This window comes from Rhododendron vialii, chromosome 8a (assembly GCF_030253575.1).
Source record: "Rhododendron vialii isolate Sample 1 chromosome 8a, ASM3025357v1".
In the NCBI taxonomy this organism is placed as follows: domain Eukaryota; kingdom Viridiplantae; phylum Streptophyta; class Magnoliopsida; order Ericales; family Ericaceae; genus Rhododendron; species Rhododendron vialii.
This window is the reverse complement of record NC_080564.1, coordinates 24,126,592-24,145,964: the sequence shown is the minus strand read 5'-3', so window position 1 is coordinate 24,145,964 and position 19,373 is coordinate 24,126,592. Positions and strand designations below refer to the sequence as shown.

The following is a 19,373-nucleotide window of genomic DNA, read 5'->3' as shown; positions in this document are numbered from 1 at the left end:
ATTAAGAGTATTAATTAAGATAAGAAAATGCCCCTAGCTACTTAATTTGGGTTTATACTTGGTCAATCTTTTCTCTATTTGATAACCATCCATGACTACATGTTGAGCTACCAATTGGTTACGCCACTCAATTGCTCTTAGTATTAGAGAGAACTTAGCTCATCCACAAACTCTATCCACCACTTATTTACCCAAAATTTGTCTTTCCTTCCCACTCACCTCTCAAGATCTAGTCGCCTATAATTGTCTTACCTCTTCATAAGTGTATTCACTTTCAACCTTTGCCATGTGCCACACCTCCATGACCGGACTTTTGGGGGCCTAAAGAAAAAATTAAAGATGGGGCACTTTTCTTGTTAGCCTATTTTAAAGGGTACCAAAATTGGGGCCCTAAAATTCATAAATTTCGGAAGCCTCAAGCAGCCCATCTCAAACTTTAGATCAAGGTCGGTTTTTACACCTCATTGTGTTGCCTTGCTGCATGCAATGCAATGAGATATACAAAGTCATATTGACACTGTATACTTCCCCAGTTCCTGTAGAGGAGGCCGCTGCATCATTTTCTGTGTTTCAAACCCGTAACTTTCTGTGGATCACACACACACACAAAAAAAAAAAAAAAAAAAACCTTTACCTGCTGAGATCACAATAGAGAAACTTTAATTCTGGGCCCACCTTCAGCTAGTACCATAAACAAGTGTACCAAGCTTAACTCTTATTGATTAAGGTAGGGAAGGGGTAGAGTGGAAACATTATTGTTGTAAAATTATTTCCAAAAGAGGTTGTCTTCTGTTGAAAGTATAAATAATAAAGTTGTCCCTCTCTTTAACAGCTTAAACTTTTAGATGAGTTGGTGGCTAACAATCTAATATCTTCAAATCCAAACAGCGATATTATCTTAAGATTAGTAGACCGAGTTTTGGCCGTTGAAGTAGTAATCCCAATATCTCCAAAACGTTGAAGTAGTAATCCCAATATCTCCAAAACAAATTGTTAAAAGATTCTGCTAATTACGTTGTTAAGGGCGAAATATATTTTCAATGAAATGGTCGGTGCTTATACATGAAAGGTGTTCCCACATAAACCCCACTTGTGGGTGAAGAGTATAGTCATTCCAAAAAGTGATGCTCAAATTGACACATTCAAGGGAAAGATTTGCCGCTCCTTGCCCTTCTCCCATTCTTTGTCTGCATGATTATATTAAGAGAGATTAAGATAAGATGATTCCCCTACTTAGCCTTTAATTTATAGTATATGCTTGGTGTTCAGTCTCTTCCTCCACAAATTGTAACCATCCATGACCTAATTAACATGTACATCGAACAACTAATTGTGCCCTTAAAATTAGTCGAGGTACGCGTAAGCTAATCCGGACAACTGAATTGTCAAAAGAAGAAGAAGAAGAAGAAGAAGAAGAAGAAGAGAAGAAACATGTAGAACAACCAATTGATTAGGTTATTGAATTGCTCTTACAATTAGAAGGAATTTAGCTCATCCATTAACTCTATCCACCGCTTAATTTACCCAAATTTTGTCTGTTCCTCTCCATCACTTTGTCACCACTAGAAAGTCTCTTAGCTATATACTTCATCCGTTCCAAAATGAGTGACTTTTTTGGAAAAAAAGTGTCATTTTCAATTGCTTATATCTTTTAATAGGAATGTTAAAAAAAATATGTAATATAGATCTTGTTTGATAGATTTTAATTAGTTCCATTAACAAAGTTTTCAAAATTACATAAAATTTTAAAAGTCAAAAGATATAAGTATTTTAAAATGACACGGAGTCCCAAAAAGATCACTCATTTTGGAACGAAGGGAATAGTTAGATCTAATTAACTTTGGTCTAGTTGAGGAAGTGATTAAGTGGAAAGACAAAGCTTAGTTTTTAATGTTGAAGAATACGTCATCCTTTCTCACCATAAAAAAGTTTCCTTGGTTTTGTCCAAAGCCATGAATGTAGTCACAATTTCGAATTATGTGGTGGTAATGACATTTGGGCCCTTCTAGCAGCTTAGTTAAATGTTGCAAAAAATTCACAGCCTTATAGTACTTTCAATCAATCTTTTCTAATTGTGAGTTGCTCATATAACACTCTTTTCACCTTTTTACAGAAGAAAAGAGGAAAGACATTTTTTACGTGAAATTATATAAAAGTCCAGGAGTACCGCCAGGTGGTACTCCGGACCACTTACAACCACACATTTCTGTAGGGTCTACCACTAAGTATATGGAACCCACATGAATGTGTGATTGTAATTAAAGTGGTTCGGAGTAACCATGTGGTGGTACTCCTGGACTATTGAATAATTACTCCTTTTTTACCCCAAGACAAAGCAAGATTTAGGAGTGTGCTTGCAGCTTCTGCATAGCCAGATGGGACTCATGTTGAATGAAAAGAAAATTATGGAGCTCTATACTTATTTGGCTTTCTTCAATTCCTTGAGAGATAAAAAGTTTAGCGATCGATCTCTTAGAGGTAGACGCATGTCACTATTTAATTGTGTTGTTCTATAATAATTAGGTATCGTGTCCACTAGACAGACTAATCCGGAGATCAATCCCAATGTTGACAAGTGCGGAGCCAATTAAAGGTGGGTCAAATTTTTGTACATACGGACCCCACACAGGAACTTATAGCGCGCATGAGTGGGAGTTGAATCCCAACCAAAATCTTCCTCAGGCCCCTGGTTGCCAGGTGACTCAACCCCTTGAGACTTTCATTGCCGTGTTATGTGCAGCTACCAAAATGCAAAGAAATAAATGATCAATAGGGTTGATTAGAGCTTCATTAATTATATAATTAATAAAATCTTAACCAAATCATAGCTATTTGATTAGTTAGTTAGTTAGCCAGTTGTTGGTTAACTACCATATAGCAAGATTAGTTAGATGGCTAATTATTTCACAAATGAATACTTAAATACCCTCTGACTGTTGAATTCCTAACTGCTGCTAGTAAGATATCTCCATGTAAGTAAGGTCTTTGGCATCCTGTTGCCACTTGCCAGAGGTTATTTAGAGAAACAGTGACCACTGGTTTGGGATACATTTTTTTCTCATAAAATTGAGATCCTATATATTCTAGCTCTAGGACTTCTTTGGCAGTCTTTAAAGAGATTATTTAGAGAAAGAGTGACGTACACTGGTTGTGATACATTTTTTTTCTTCGTAAAATCGAGATCCTATCCGAGCTCTAAGACTTCTTTAGCAGTCTTTGGCTTGGATCGATTCGAAGAACCAATCCCAATTTTGGATATTCGGTTCACGATATATATAGTTTTACCCTTTTTAGAAAGGGGTATATGCATATGTGTGTGTTTTTACAAACACATACAAATCCACTACCCTTCTTTTATAAAAAAAAATAGTACCATGATCATAGAGATGCATGTGTTTTCCTTTACATGGGTAATAATGCTGCATATGTCAGTGAGAAAGTCCTCACCAGCAATGCTTAGGGATTACTCAAAATAGAGTCAGTGAAATCCATTTAAATTAAGAAATTCTTATTGAGGAAATAAAAAAAAAGTTTTCTAGATGGGGGCCCATTTCTTGCCAAGTCTGTTTGTGTGAATGAGGTGTTTTTGGGTGACCAGTACTCCTAACACTTGGTCTTTACTTTTAGTTTATTGGCTGCCTTTCATCATCAGCTAACTAAGCAAGAGGAATCTGTGCCTCACTTCAAGGTAGGACAACATTGGCTTCCTACTTCACTAGGAACTCTTACTTTCAGTTCTTTTTCCCCGGGCAAAAGTCAATGGCGTTAGTTGTAGTTATTGAATTTGAACCCCAATTAAATGCACGGGAGTACACTTTTAATTTCATTGTTAAACATCTACGGACTTGGGTTTTAATATCGGGTGTATGTGCAAACCCGTCTGTCGAATCCATCTGATTCTTAATTTGAGGACATAGGAACGCATAAAAATGTTCATACAAGTACTTCTTAATATGCATTTTACTTCTAAAGTGGTACAAAACATTTCACGTAGAATATGAAATTTTTCTGCGGAGTTACATGATAAGCTCGAATTATACGATACATGTTCAACTAAACATGTCAAACACATATTCTATACTTTTGTCCGAGTGTTCGGTATGGGTACTTTAATAGATTTTTGAAGAGTTTGTGTAACACATGCAGATGTCATTCACTTGATTATCTAAGAACAAGGCAAAGGCCAGTTGACTTTCTTCTTATTATTCTACTCTACTGTTGATTTTTAGACTTCACTATCCTGATCAGAAGCTAACTGAGCCAGGATTGAGTTTGGCTAAATAAGTCAAGTGGCTTATTTTTCGTCGAGATGAATCAATAATACACAAAAATTTTATGTAAAATTAACAAATGCAAAAAAATGAAATAAATATTAAAAAAATAACTTTGACTTATTAAACTAAACTGGGCCCAATTCGGGTTGTGTTTTGGACTGGATCAAACATCACTCATTAGGATTGAAGCTTTGCGGTTAAGGAGAATTGAGGCCCCGTTCCACTAAAGGTGATGTATTATGAGAGAATGACCTATCTCGTGATGCAAAAAATAAATACTTAAAAATAAAAACCTTAACGAAATGGGTCGGAGTACTGTTTTGATAGACATACTGGGAATGGGGTGGGTAGTTCACCTTATACCTAGGAACTGATGTTTGGTTGAAAGAGATTCCTAATTTTGTAATGCCCTACCTAGCTAATTGTAGATATAATTCCAACGGATTGATAAAATATCGCTTTGTTATTTTATTATAAACAAAACTAGATTATGGTCCGATGGTGCATGCATGGTTGATTAATAATAATAAGGTGAAGTAATGGAAAATTTGCGGCTGATTAAGGAAGGTTACCCTTATTTTAATTAATTAGCCACTAATAAATGCAATCGCCCGCCCCACATATGATCTGTCGCCGTTCTATTGAATCGTTGAATAGAATTATAGTACGTAGAAGCTTAGAAGTTGAATAAGCCCAAACCAAAATCCAATAATTCGTTGGAAGAGTTGTGACACTTGGAAGCTGAATAAGCTTAAGCTTAGATAGTGAAAATAACAAGAAGTGCATCTATCTGTTAGTTAGTTAGTTAGTTAGTTAGTGTCAAGATGACCTTTTTGATACGTCGCGGTGTCCAGATCAGTTTACACACCTCGACTAATCCTTGAGTTTCAAGTGAATTTGTCAAACTAATTTTATTGCTTGCTACCAGATCAAAAATGAAAAAAAATAGCATTTTTTCTATAGGCAAAAATAGGCTTCATAACAAAATGACACCAAATCAGTTTAACGACAATACTATTATGTAGTATAAAAATAGAATTGTTCTCCTACTGATTTGGTGTCATTTTGTTATGATCTCTAATTTAGAGGCCATTGCATAAAACCCATCTCATTTTTCGTTACAGATATGTTGACTTGGATAATGTGGCAGATCTCATTTTTCGTTACAGATATGTTGACTTGGATAATGTGGCAGATTTAGCAAAATCAAAGTTTACGCCGAATTTGGCACAAAGATGACTTTGATGTTTTTTTGAAAGCAATTTTGACTTAGGGGTGGAGCACCACCGTGCCATTTATTTGGCCAAATTTTGATTTTTGCAGCCTAAAAAACTCTCAGGCGGATTCGCTTGTATTTTTAAGTCAAGGCCAAAATTCGTTACAAAAAATTACTACATCCAAACAAGGCCTACGTAGTAGTTTCGCACTGGTTTGTTTTCATAATGTTGACACCTTGAGATCATTACTCACAAAATACATAAACTAGAGAATTATTGTCTTCTATATATTACTAAAAGTGTGGTGGCCACAACTCTAGGTCAAGTTACCAAAAAAAACAAGACTTTAGGTCATAAGCCAGGGATTGAAATTCTCCTTTTTCAATTACGCAACATGTATATATAAGTATCAGTTTAATGTCAAAACCATCTTTTTAATGGTGAGAAATGAACATGTTTAAGAAGTAGCTAGCAAGCCTTCAAAGGCTCTTCAATTCCATATGAAAATGATACTAGTAGAAAGCATCGAATTCATGTATTGTCATGACCCATTTAGCGCTTCGGTGTTCTTCCTTTTTTTTTAGAGACTAAAAGGTGTGATCTGATCTCCACTTCAGTAGCCATCAACCTTTTCGACTGCTAAAATTTGGATCAACTTATTTCCTAAGTTCATTGTACAAGCCATCCCACAACCCCAACGAGCTATCAACTCTTGTGAGGTCAATTCATATGGTGCTCTGCTTTGGTTTTAGTCAATCCTCCGTTCGTGGATAGTGAGACTAGAGATCTCTAGGGATTAGTCAAAATGAGTATAAGCAGGTCTGGAGAGTTATAAAAAAAAAATATATATCCGCACTACTTTGTGATTCATGTTTAGCAGTGTGACCAATTTAGGATTCGTGATTTCCTATATATTTGGTCAAATATTGAACATGTGGTATCAGAACAGATACGGTGTTTGCGACATCAGATGGGCTAAGTAAATTAATGAGCACAAACTGAAGTAAATTAAAGCCACCTTAAAGCATATATATTGCCGTAAGGAGGAGATAAAAAAGGGAAAATGAAAAAGAAACTCTGCAAGTTGCAATAATTAACAGCAAATATCTTATATTAAGAACCTGCTAGCCAAGTTGCCTGGCAAAAAATGAATCATTAAAGCAGCCATGTTTTGTCACAGTTTTGAAATTTTGCTTTCTTTATTCATTTTTCAGTAAACTTACAAAACTTGCTTGATTGATGGTTTTTGAAACTTATTTTCAGAAGACCTTTGGGAAAAAAAAAAAACTCCTTATTTAAACCACATCAAACGAGCATTTTCGTATTTTTCATCTTAAAAAACATCTTCTTGGACAAGTATTTTACAAAAATGATTCTAAATAATGTAACCAAACACGATGTTGACACTGATAGAAACTTGACAATGAGATCGGATCCTCTTCGGTCCAAGTTTTGGATTGGAGGAATAGTCCAAAACTTTACAATGGAATCGGATCCTCTCTGGCATGCACCAGAATCTGCAAAAGTACACATTCGGGGAAGATCCAATTCCTACCCTATTCAAATGGATTTTGCATGTCAGTTAGGAAAAAGGGGGAAAAGGGAAAGAGGGAAAATGAGAATCCCGTCATTGACAACACAATCTACAATCTGACCGTCTCACCAATTTATCGTTGGCTAACCTTCATTTGATTTTGGATGTATTATTTGTCTCATTCGTGTGCAATGTCTTTTTTTTTCTTTCAGTTATGTTAGATGCACGCGGTGGATTGTAATTTCGTTGTTATTAATATATTTATTGTCCTGCCAAAAATAAAATAAAATCCACAATCCCTTGTCCAACAAAAGATGTCTTCAATTCAATCTTCTTTGGTATCTTTCTTTATTCTTCCTCATTTTCGTTGATCCATTTGGATTCCAAATCAAGGGTAAACAGAAAATCCTTACAATCTTTCAACAGTTTCCAGAGTGGATATTACAGGATTACAACCATCCTCTTATTCATCTCATAAGCACATCGAGAATTATTATCACATTAAACCACCAAAAAAGGCAAACGTTTTGGTAATTTCTTTACAGAAGAATTGCAAAATTTCCAAGCTGAATATTTACACCATAATATAAAATAAAATAAAAAATTATGCAAAATTAGTATTGCATTTGCAATAAGAAGTATACCTAACAACCTCTATGTTTCCACAGGTTTTGCAATTCTTGTACCCTTCCAGGAAAAGGCCCCACAACAATATTTTTGAATCCTTCAACATGGGAAACGTAGTGCAGCATCTGCACAATCTGGGGATAGTTCATCCACAAGATGAACTTCCAACTCCAACCACCTGAAAAAGCGTGTATCTTACAGAACGAAGCCCTTTGCTTCCACCATTCGCAAATATAAGGAAATAGGAGTTTTCGAACTCTTTTATCGGTAGTTTCGAAGGATATTCACCGTCCCTTTTTTTTTTTTACCTCACCACCTAACTCAAACCCTTGCCATCACCTGCCATGTACTCCATAGATCCAAGCCCAAACACCTCTTCAATCATACTGCACGTAGGCAAAAACTCGACTTCAGTCTTTGGCCATGTTGAGCACCCAACATCCCATAGTTTTGTCTCGCAATGCTCCAAAACGTACTCATGGCTGTCCCCACCACTCCAACCAACAAAACTACCTAAATGGCATCTGCTACTGCTATCGATGGGGTCCTCGTCACAACTGCGTTTCACATGTTCGCAATCGCTAAAACACTCAAACGGTACACTCCCATTGTATTCCCCTGAATCATTGTCTAAAATCTCATTACGAGCGTAAGGATCACCATAACATGCTGGTGACTCAACCACTGAATCACCTTCTTCCTCATCATCACTTCCACCTTCGTCATCTTCAGAGTCCACTATCCCCCGCCACTCCTCATCGTCGCTGTCAATGTTCATCGGATCGTATCTATTCTGTACCGACCTTGTTTGCAGCACGAGTACATTGAAGTAATAGCTTACTATGTCCCTTTTGGTCCGCGAAGGGAAAACCGTTGAGAGATGGTCCCAAAAGTTGTTACCCGATGATACCGGGTTTGAAAACACAACCTCTCGAAATAGTAGTTCTTCCTCTTGACTCCATTTCTCAGCCACAACTTCTCCCATGTCAGAGAACCCCAGCTCCGAAAACCTCTCTTGCCCAAGGGCGGTCCAAAGATTTTCTCTTGCTTCTTTGATGTGTTTTCTTACACATCTGATGGAATCAGAATCCTCACAGTTGCAATCAGTTCTACCATGCCCAGCCTCATCATCGTTGTTGGCAAACAGTCGGGATTCAGGCATTGCAATGACACAAATCCCGCCAAGCTTATTTTGAACATCACAGTTCTCACTCGGATGTGATTCTAAACCTAGAGGAAATAGAGTAACCAGCTCAAATCCGTCTGAGCTCTCAGAAGCGTTCTTCGCAGCTGGTGCACCCCATTCTGGAATATCCACTTGATAATCTGGTCCAATTGGGACTAGTTTATGTGGAGGAGATTCCAGAAGAGAACCATGTGTCTCTTCAGAGTGGACTACGATTCTTCTTATATGCCGGTCAGCATTGTAACGTTCTGGGGACAACAACAGATAAAATGGTGCCTCTGCCCCTTTTTCTTCCTCATTTGCGCGATCCTTTTCGGTGGGTAGTGGGAGTTCACTAGTGATTTCACGCTTCTCATCACCTTCTTTGAAACTGACCACAACTTCGCCTATCACAGACATTGGCCAGCAGCTCATAAGTTGAAGAAAACTCTAAAAAAGAAATAGATCGAGATTGTCCGCTATGTAAGTATTTGTGTCCGACAAATTTGTGAAAACCAAAATCCACTAAGTCACAAATCACCATCATTAGAGCAAGGCACGTAGCCTTGTAGAAGAGCATGCAAAGTGCTCCCACCTGGTCAAGGATTTATTCTCCATTCCCTTGGAATAACTAGTGTGATTCATGTTCACTCAATGTAAACCAAAAGACACATATTTCCCGAAGTTAACATATCACAAAATATTTTAGGCTTCAAAAGTCCAGAGACATGGAGAATAATGCCACACAATTTAATAAAAAGTGGAAAGAAAATATATCCAAAGAGCAAAGACTAATCAGACGCTCACATGTAAATTTACCAACCTGAAGTGTTAGGTGGCTGTGCCTTATCTTCAGCATGAACAAATTGCAGGTAGGAAAGCTGGTTAGTGTAATCCAATTGTCTATGGTGCTTAGAAGAACCCTCATATGATTCCTCGTCATTGAAAGGACGCTTTTGCACCATGTTTAACTTCAAGAAAAAGTTGGGACGCATTTATAAGAAAGTACATTAGATTTAAGGGTTTAAGCCGCATCAACAGGGACAAGAGATAAAATCAGTAAACCATCTTTTCTTATACACATCCACGTAGAGGTAAATGGAACAAAGAACATGCAATTAATGCTGAGAGAGGGGGGGGCGGGGGGGGGGGGGGGGGAAGGAGGAGTTTGTGGGGGTGGCGTTGCATCTCGTTTGAATTCATTTGTTTGTAATTGGGGTGCACAAGCAACACTCTGTTGTGCTGAGCATGAAACTAATGCCACTTCATCAGAAGCAAAGAAATGCTACTTTTGAGAGCATCCGAACTCAAAAGCAATTGCAATCATCATTATAAATTACTATGCACTCAGAAATTCCTTTCTGAACCTACATATATACTCAACCAAAGCACAAGAGCCACAAAGTAATTGGTGTAATCGTATGATCAAGAGCCACAAAGTAATTGGTGTAATCGTATGATCACGAATGGAAAAAAGATAACATGCTTAGAACCTCTCATCAAACATAATAGGCAGACGATTAAAGCAAGGTGGGAGTGACTGCGAGATACACTTGGAGGGTTCTAACATAAAATCAATTGGCTATAGGTCAAGTAACCTCTAGAATATATTAACCAAGCTTGGGTGGTTTATGTGAGCGATGTGGGATAAAGTCTAACACTCCCCCTCACATGCAACCCGAATGCACGTGGAGGTACGAATTGAGGCTACCAAGAGATTTGACTCAGGAGATAGAGACTCGACCACATGAGGCTACCCAAGACCTAGCTCTGATACCATGGTAGATTTCTTGGAGGGTTTCAACCTAAAATCAATTGCCTATAGGTGGAATAACCTCTAGAATATATTAACCAAACTTGGGTGGCTTAGGTGAGCGATGTGGGATAAAATCTCACACATTACATATAACTCACATTTGAAATTCTGAAAACGTTTATCAGACAGCACATTCTTGCTTTGAGACAGCAGATATTGTTGGACAGATTGATGATGAAATACCCACAGCCCGAACTTCCGTCCTGAACCCTACAAAGTCTTATGCCATTACTCGTAGCCCAAGAAGTGTCAACAATCAGCTATAAAGATGGTTTTTGTTTACGAGTATCGATCAAGGGTCTAACTCCACCGTTCAAAAAAAAAAGATCAAGGGTCTAACTCCAACACATTAACCATCATAAAACTATTTTTGCATATCTTGATCAACCAGTGTAGAACTCCGCATCGTTCTCTCCCTCATCCTCCGCTTAACGCAGGAAAAACACATATTTCCCTTGAACGAAAGAAAATATGAATTCTAGATCAAAACCCAAGACGTATACAATGCAGAACAGCCACCCTTAATTGGCATGCATGTCACATGATTGAATAATACAGGAGCTACTTCACAATCCAATGAAAAATCTGCTGGCATGCCCATGACAACAAAGAGAAAGCCAATGCATTCAAAACTTACTCACAGTCAATAAAAATGACATTCTGAGGAGTTATGCAGATCATTATTCAGATTCGCAAGCAAATGGTCAACTACCAATGTCCAGGCTCTATCACACAGTCTGACAAACGCGCAAAACTAAAGCATTCAAGGGCTAACTCTATGGTTCCGGAAACTTCCTGTAAACAGACATGCTGTTTTTTCCCTTTATCGAAATTAAATATGATATTAAAATCCCTCAGAAAAAGACCACTCAAAAGGTCTCATGTTTGGGGCAAGGTCTGCTTTCCGTCGCCCGAAAAAAGTGCGCTACGCAGAACCAAAATCTTAATGAATTAACATATCGGAGCAGATGAAAGGGAAGCTCAATGGCAGGCTTTCAAAGGTAAGGTCCAGGGGCATAGGACAGGGATTGCTATTCTGAGCCCAGTGCCAAGGACGATACAAGAGCAATTCTACACGAGGCACCAAGCCTGGAATCAAGCACGCACGAATATCGACCGGCAACGACATTGCCTTCTGTTGATACCAAGACAACTATTAAACAATTTCATTGTCCATACAAACAAAATGAACAAAGACTCACCCATAGCAGTACAGGCACCTACACCACAATGTGCATTGCCTACTTATATCATAGGCATAAACTAGCTAGGAAGCACCAATCGGCCTTGAGTCCTCGACTATTCATATTTTCTTTAGGTAGTCTGTAGTCATTCCGGGAATAATGTAATAAGTAGAGGTGGTGATTCAACCCAAACTCAATTACCCACCCATGTCCACTCATAACCCATCCAAACCCAACCCGCCCATTTTCCACCTCTAGCAAAAAATATCGGGGGCAATCGTAGATAGGCATTGAAGAAATCCTTCACTTCGAGGCCAATTAACAAAGGCGTTCCCTAAAATAGAGTGACCATGAAATAATGCTACTAAAAATTAGCTAAATTAATGTGCCTTACAATATGTATCAGAAAATAGGGCGGTTTCTGAAATTAATTAAAGGGAAGGTTTATACCTCAAGAAATATTCCCTGGCAAACAAAACGGCAGATTCTAGTTCTCTAATACAAGGAAAGGTTTATCCCAAGGTCGGCCCTGGGTTGAAACCCTAGAAATCAACTGCTACAAGCTCCCCTAAAAATTGCTAAGAAGAAAGCACTCAAAAGAAGTTGATTCGCCCCTGTTGCGTGGATCGGACAGCCCAATACTCTTACAAGGAGTGATTATTGAGATCTCAATTTGAGATATAGACAACGACGACGAGGAGAGCGAGAGCGAGAGAGAGAGAGAGAAACCCTAGAACTTGGGGCTGGTTGTAATCGCGTAGGGATGGATATATGTGGCGACGATGACAAAGAAAACCTTAGATTTTGATCCCTGTCACAAATCACTCCCGTTAATTATGCCGTTTTACAATTCAAGGTCAAGTGGTTTCTAATTTAACAAACGGTCTTGCAATTGTCGGGCTGACGATAAGTACACTAGAAGACAAGAAAAATACATATTTCTATGTACTTTTTACACTCTTTAATACACATTCACACACTTATTATTATCAGTCTAATGGGCTGATTTTAGAATTTTCCTTTAACAAAAACATCAACCCTCAATATATGTCAAAGATTTTTGTATGTTACTATAAATCTTAGTTACTACACCATGTCACAATGATGTACCTATACACATTAATCTAAACCAACCAAACTTTTTCAATCAGACATTACTGGCAAACTCCACTTGCGAATCACAACCATTGTTCCCCTTTTCTTTTCTTTTCTTCTCCTCTCTTTTCTTTTCAAACATAGCAGTTTGGAAAAATAATGAACTTGTATATTAATTGTTACATGGTATTACAATGCTCGAAGGTTTTTATTTTATTTTATCTAAACAATGCTCAGAGTTTAAGTTTCGAACATTAAGTAATGGTTAGTGTATTGATTGTAGACTCGAGCCAGTGATGGTTGGGTGTTGTGTTTTTTTATATGGCAGTTAGCAATATAGGAACTCAAATGATGGAGGCCAACGACGATAGAAATAACAGGCAATAAACAAGTGCTAACAAGATTATATAATGTATCCATGTAAACAGAGAATATTATTAGATGATGATTGAGACAGTCAAAAAAGAGTATTCTACGGCCATCGAAATACCACTAGATCGAGCACTTGTGATTTCGTATCAGGTCAAAATGTTGACTATTCCATCGAAGTGGGTGGCTCAAATGGACCCTTTGATCATGAAACATAACAGCTCAAAAAGAGCGAGAGGTCACTCCCTCAAAAAAATAAATTATTAGGTGCTTCGGGATACCATGTTCCCACTTTCTTTTTACTGCACATTCATGCGGTCATGTAGTTTTGGGAGTGAGAGGTTGATGGTTCAAATCCTAACTACTAATTCTACTTATGTAATAGCAGAACAATAAAAATAGCAGAACGATGATAGGGTCATTTTTCAAGCTCGAATAGAACTATATAAAAGGGGGTGACTCTCTTGAGTGCAAATTCTCTCCATCTATCTATCTATCTATGACCATTCATTTTTCATATGTACCTACGTTTACGGGGCTCGATTATTTTCTGTGTCTCAATTTGACCATTAAAAAGGACATTGGTTTTGTACTGAAAAGAAGTTGAAGATGAAAGCAACGATCTCGGACTGTTGTCATATCGCAGAAATCAAAGGTAAGAGAACGCGTGGCACAGGATAGGTAGGTGGACGGAGGATCCTGAGCCGACTGCAATAAGCCATATTTGACAAAAGGTCATTCCAATATTGTCATTTCAAATTGTGCGCACTTGCACCATCATATGAGAGTTGGTGCAAGACGCGAACATGAAATCACATGAGCAATGCCATCAGTGCCTATACAGGTAGACGGGAATAGGATCTTTACATTATCTGTTTGGCTGCCGAGAAAATGGGTAATCGGAACAACAAACGATGAAATCATACAGTTTCGGATCCATAAAATTCCCAGCATTTTTTTTTAAATTTCTGCGATTTAGCCCTTCCGACAACAAGACCTCTGGGAATATTCGCATACAATACTCCACTCCATACATCATTTCTTTTCAAACTCAAGGACAGAGAACAGAAACTGATCAATCATATGACAAAAGAAACTAAACTTCTGAAACAATTGTTATTGAAACACAAAAGCTTATTATTATTACAAGTTACAACTGGTAAATACTAGTATAACAGCAGCTGACGTTAGCACTGGAATACAAGAAAACAGATATAAGCAATTTATTCTGAAGCAAAGCTCAATAGCAGCCAAGTACCAAAACATAACGAAAAGAGAAAACTCTCTACCCAAAAGAGTGTACCTTCACAATGTTCTTTTTACTAACTCTTTGATCCGATCCGGAAGAAGAAACACAGGTCTCATGCCACTGCAGGCATGTCCTTGAGCCACGAATCCAACGGCTTCCCAATAGAGTAAACGATGAATCCAATCTCCCTGAGCTTTTCAGCATCCACAACGTTCCGTCCATCAAACACAAATGCAGGCTTCTGCATGTTAGCAAAAATCCTCTCGAAATCAAGTGTTTTAAATTCATCCCATTCTGTCAGAATACAGAGTCCGTGAGCGTCCTTTGTTGCATCGTAAGCATCCCAAACGACGCTCACTTCCTTCACAGAGGCAGGGCTCATCGGCTGTAGGTGAACCGGATGGTCCCAATCAAACTTGTTCATCGACAGATCCCTTTGAATCTGTTCTTCAGTCACTTGAGGATCATATATGCTCAAACGGGCCTTATCCCCCAAAAGCCCTTTGCACACATCAATAGCCGGAGTTTCCCTTGTGTCACCTGTGTCTTTCTTGAAAGCAAAACCAAGGACAGCAATTTTTTTCCCGGAGACTGTGTTGAACATGGAGGATACAACCTGGTTCACGAATCGGCTCTTTTGGTAGTCATTCACCTTGATCACTTGTTTCCAGTAGCTTGCAACTTCAGTGAGGCCATTGCACTCACATATGTAAACCAAGTTGAGAATGTCCTTCTGAAAGCACGATCCACCAAAACCGACACTTGAGTTGAGGAATTTGGATCCAATTCTGGTGTCCGTGCCAATAGCACGAGAAACCTCAGAAACATCAGCCCCGGTCGCCTCGCAGAGAGCTGACATGGCATTGACCGATGAAATCCTCTGAGCCAAGAAGGCGTTGGCAGCCAGCTTTGAGAGCTCTGCAGACCAGAGATTGGAGCATATGATCCTCTCCTCGGGCACCCAATGGGCATAAACATCTTTCAATGCTTTGATTGCCTTCTGCCCATCAGGGGTTTCTCTCCCCCCAATGAGGACCCTGTCAGGGTGAAAAAGGTCTTTTATTGCAGTCCCCTCAGCAAGAAACTCCGGGTTTGAGAGAATCTGAAACTTGATTCCCTTGCTATTGTGGGTCAAGATTTTCTCAATGGCCTCTGCTGTTTTCACTGGAACAGTCGATTTCTCGACAACAATCTTGTTGGATTTTGACACATCAGCAATCATCCGCGCTGCACACTCCCAGTATGTCAAGTCCGCGGCTTTTCCAGCCCCTAGGCCACGAGTTTTTGTAGGGGTATTAACGGAAACAAAGATTATGTCGGCTTCTGAGACATGCCTTTCAACGTCAGTGCTGAAGAAGAGATTCTTTCCGCGGCATTGCTTCACCACTTCATCGAGACCAGGCTCATAAATGGGCAGCTGGTCACTGTTCCAGGCAGTGATCCGAGGGACAGATATGTCGACGACAGCTACTTCGATTGAGGGACACTTGAGGGCAATAACTGCCATGGTTGGCCCACCAACGTACCCGGCTCCAATGCAACAGATTTTCACCATTTTTTGTTTTCTGCTATTGAGATCAAGGACACGTCAGATAGAAAAATCCAATTCTCTTTCGAGATTCAAACTTCTTCATACATGCATGTATATGGACTCAACAATGAAATGTTAAAGTTAAAGATTGTCTACACGATGCATAAATGAAAGGCTTGAAAGCATTTTTTTAGAGAAACCGAAGATGATTTTATAGACATGGAAATCTGCTACCAAGGTGACTGTCATGAAGTGTTGCAGTTCTAACTGACACTGGATCCAATCGCCGCAGAAATCAAATCCATAAAGAATTTTTTTTTTTAAAAAGCAAATCTTTCGTTACTAGTTATATTATATATAGCTGCAAAATCGACAGAAACATGCTCAGCACACCACGGTTGTTCCCATTGGTGACGTCATGTTCATCAGTTTTAGTTCAGCTAAACACCCCACACTTAAGAGAATGGTCAAAAGACGCGTACAATTATATACCCCGTGAGAGTGAGGTGATTGAACCCTTCAAAACTTTGCCCTGAACCTGTTGCTTGGCTTAAGCTTGTACTCGGCCCCTAAAGGTACTAAAAATAATAGACTATGTTCACATGTTTACAGATGCACGAGTGCTTTTTATTAAAGTTCCACTAATCAAAATCCTAACAAGCAAATAGCATAACAGAAGAATAATTTCTAGGCACAAAAATCTACCTTTTATGTTGTGGCGATGTCCACGTGAGGCTAACCCAGTGAAAAGGTTTTCTGGCCTAGCCTGGTTATTCCCATGTCTAGTCTATTTATAGTTCACACAGTCATGATCTCATGGCCATTGTTAAACCAACTGAAGATCAAACAATTTCCCTCATATTTTCAAAACAACAAGCAGGACCAAAATAGAACCTAAATACAACAAACCATATATGCAGGGAAAATATGCAACTTGTGGTTGACACTTGGTTTTGTCTCAAAATGATCCGAAGATAATGACATGATTGATTGCCAGTGAACACCAGTCATCCCTTGATTGAAGTCAGAATAAAATCCATTGGGAGACAATGATGCATGCAAATTGCTACATTAGTTTTCTTTTTCCACCATAAAAGAGTTGCTTAACTTGTAACTCCCAAAAAACTGAAACCAGAAGCTAGCAAGGCATAAAAGTCGGAGCAAAATATTATAACTGGAACTTGATCAATGAACTAGGAGATCTTAGGTCATGTTCTATTTGATCGGAAGGGACGTGTGCTCCTGTGGAATGACTAATCCCACCGTACTCATAACGAAGGAATTACACATACCAAATTATCCAACGGGCATGTAAACTATGATTGACATGTATATAATAACTCAAAGCCATGTCTTATCGGGCTAATCAAACAGGACCAGATTACCACATTCTTCGGACGACAAATCATGAATTAGACGGCTCTAAGTCTGTTTTTCCAATTGGTATGATCATATGCAAAAAGATACAGAAACTGCTACATTATAGTCCCACGAACGAATTTAGGGAGAAGTCAGGTTCATTTTTGGGTTGATCAGAAGGATAACTCTTTTAGGTTGGTTTCACATAATATGTGGCGTAGTACCTTTAGGCATGGGCATTCGCTAATCCATACACAAATCAGTGCACAAACCACATAATTAAACAAGAAGGTAAATGAAACCATGCAAACACGTATATGGATATCTAGCAAAATTGCAAATCAAACCAAATGAAATCAGCCATAAGAAGTCACACCGAGGGACTACATTTCAAAATGAAGTTTAAGAAAACAATTACCTTAATGGCTCTTCTCTTTCCCTCAAGAATGCCCAAAACACAGTATGTATAGGATCTCTGCAGTTAAGGAGGGACCTCAGCTTCTATATGGAGGGAGAACAGGAACTCCTTATGGGTTATATACACAAAACCCATCTAAGATCTACCCCCTTGGACTCTCCCAAACTAAGCAAAGTGCCGAAGGCAGATTTAAAAGGTGAATTGGAACGTTTAGCACGTTTTCAAGTAGCCCCTTTCATTAACAAACAAGGGAACTCAACAACCTTTTCTTGAGTAGAAACTGACAAATTCACTTCTTATTAAGACCAGTCTTATAAAATACCAAGAACCCATTTCATTAAATTCCATTAAACGCCAGTTTATGCAAAAAGAACGGAAATGTTATCAATATGCTGACACACACACACACAAAAACATGTTACTTCACCAAATGGTCGACAAATCTACACTCCGTCCCAAAGGAAAAAAATATGTATTATTTTCAGTTCTCGTTTCAAACTGGACAAACATTTTAGGACGGAGGGGAACGACTTTCTTGTGAAATTTACCGACACCCATATGATAGAAACGAGTTTTTAGCAAACAGTAGTGATAATGACACAGATTTTTTTACGCACAAATCTTGCACAGATTGGGATGTGGGGCCCACTACGGATCCCACACAAACGATCCGAGCCGTTCATTAAATTTAAAACATAGTTTGAAGGTCCCTCGTGAGAAATCAGCTCAATCGGCTACCTATAAGTGCTCGAACCAATCATCCAATTTTTCATTCAGTTTTTAGGATCTTAAAACTTGAATGAAAAGTTAGATGATTGGATCGAATATTTATAGATAGTGGATTGAGCTGATTTCAAGTGAAAGCCCTTAAAAACATGTTTTAAATTTAATGAACGGCTTGGATCACTTGTGTGGAACCCGTAGTAGGCCCCACATCCCAATCTATGCGTGAAAAATCTGTGTGAACAGATTTATTGTTTAGCAAAACCCAGGTCCCAGAAAATGCCAAAAAGGGATTTTTCGAGTAAAAACAGGCAATTATTCCCTAGAAGTAAATTTGATTTGAAAGTGATAATAAGGGTTCTCACGATAATTTTCCACCATTATTGTGTTTTTTTTTTTTTGAAAGTAGAAGAAAGAAAGCTTCAAAGATCAGAAACCACGTACTCGGTGGGTTGTGAAAGCATCGAGTGAGATCAAAGACATGATTTATAAGCATTTAAAAAGTGAAGTCTACAGTTAGAGACCTCGATTAGAAGGAACATATATACTATGTGAGATTAACGTGTTGTTACCCGATTAAATGGCGCCCATTTTGCAATAGAAGGGTTGTCAAGACGCGTAAAGTGTACACTACCAAAGGATCAGGATCAGGAGGGCGAGCGCATTTCCTTGGATTCATCTATTGGTCTAATCTTTTAAAATAACACGCGCTTTCGGTCTCGATCCTCGTATTATAATTATACTTTCATTTCAATACTTGCTCCGGTGAATATTACTAGTAATTTGATATGTGATTCAAAGATGTTTTTATG

The 19,373-nt window shown here is 38.5% G+C and overlaps 2 protein-coding genes across 3 annotated transcripts; both read right to left on the bottom strand.

The window, feature by feature from the left end:
• Window positions 1-7,508: 7,508 nt before the first annotated feature.
• LOC131299201 (uncharacterized) lies at window positions 7,509-12,557 on the bottom strand. Of its 2 annotated transcripts, XM_058324818.1 has the most exons (3): window positions 12,268-12,557; window positions 9,641-9,788; window positions 7,509-9,224 (listed from the first exon to the last, which is right to left on the bottom strand). In XM_058324818.1, the coding sequence occupies exons 2-3, from the start codon at window positions 9,780-9,782 to the stop codon at window positions 7,969-7,971; spliced, it is 1,398 nt and encodes a 465-aa protein (XP_058180801.1). In that variant the 5' UTR covers window positions 9,783-9,788; window positions 12,268-12,557; the 3' UTR covers window positions 7,509-7,968. The 2 variants fall into 2 exon arrangements, with proteins under 2 accessions (XP_058180801.1, XP_058180800.1); XM_058324817.1 differs by lacking the exon at window positions 12,268-12,557 and having other exon boundaries at window positions 9,641-12,261.
• A 1,821-nt stretch (window positions 12,558-14,378) lies between these two features.
• On the bottom strand, window positions 14,379-16,129 carry LOC131299200 (UDP-glucose 6-dehydrogenase 3-like). The gene has a single exon (XM_058324816.1). It carries the CDS (start codon window positions 16,083-16,085, stop codon window positions 14,643-14,645), a length of 1,443 nt encoding a protein of 480 aa, XP_058180799.1. The 5' UTR covers window positions 16,086-16,129; the 3' UTR covers window positions 14,379-14,642.
• Window positions 16,130-19,373: the final 3,244 nt, after the last annotated feature.

What these genes read in the sequence shown, in the direction of transcription:
- LOC131299200 (XM_058324816.1), bottom strand. Translation starts at nt 16,085, where the DNA reads ATGGTGAAAATCTGTTGCATTGGAGCCGGGTACGTTGGTGGGCCAACC.
- LOC131299201 (XM_058324817.1), bottom strand. Translation starts at nt 9,812, where the DNA reads ATGCGTCCCAACTTTTTCTTGAAGTTAAACATGGTGCAAAAGCGTCCT. An exon ending in ACAGCCACCTAACACTTCAG is followed by an intron (nt 9,225 to 9,640) that starts GTTGGTAAATTT and finishes TGTCTGTGATAG; the next exon opens with GCGAAGTTGTGGTCAGTTTC.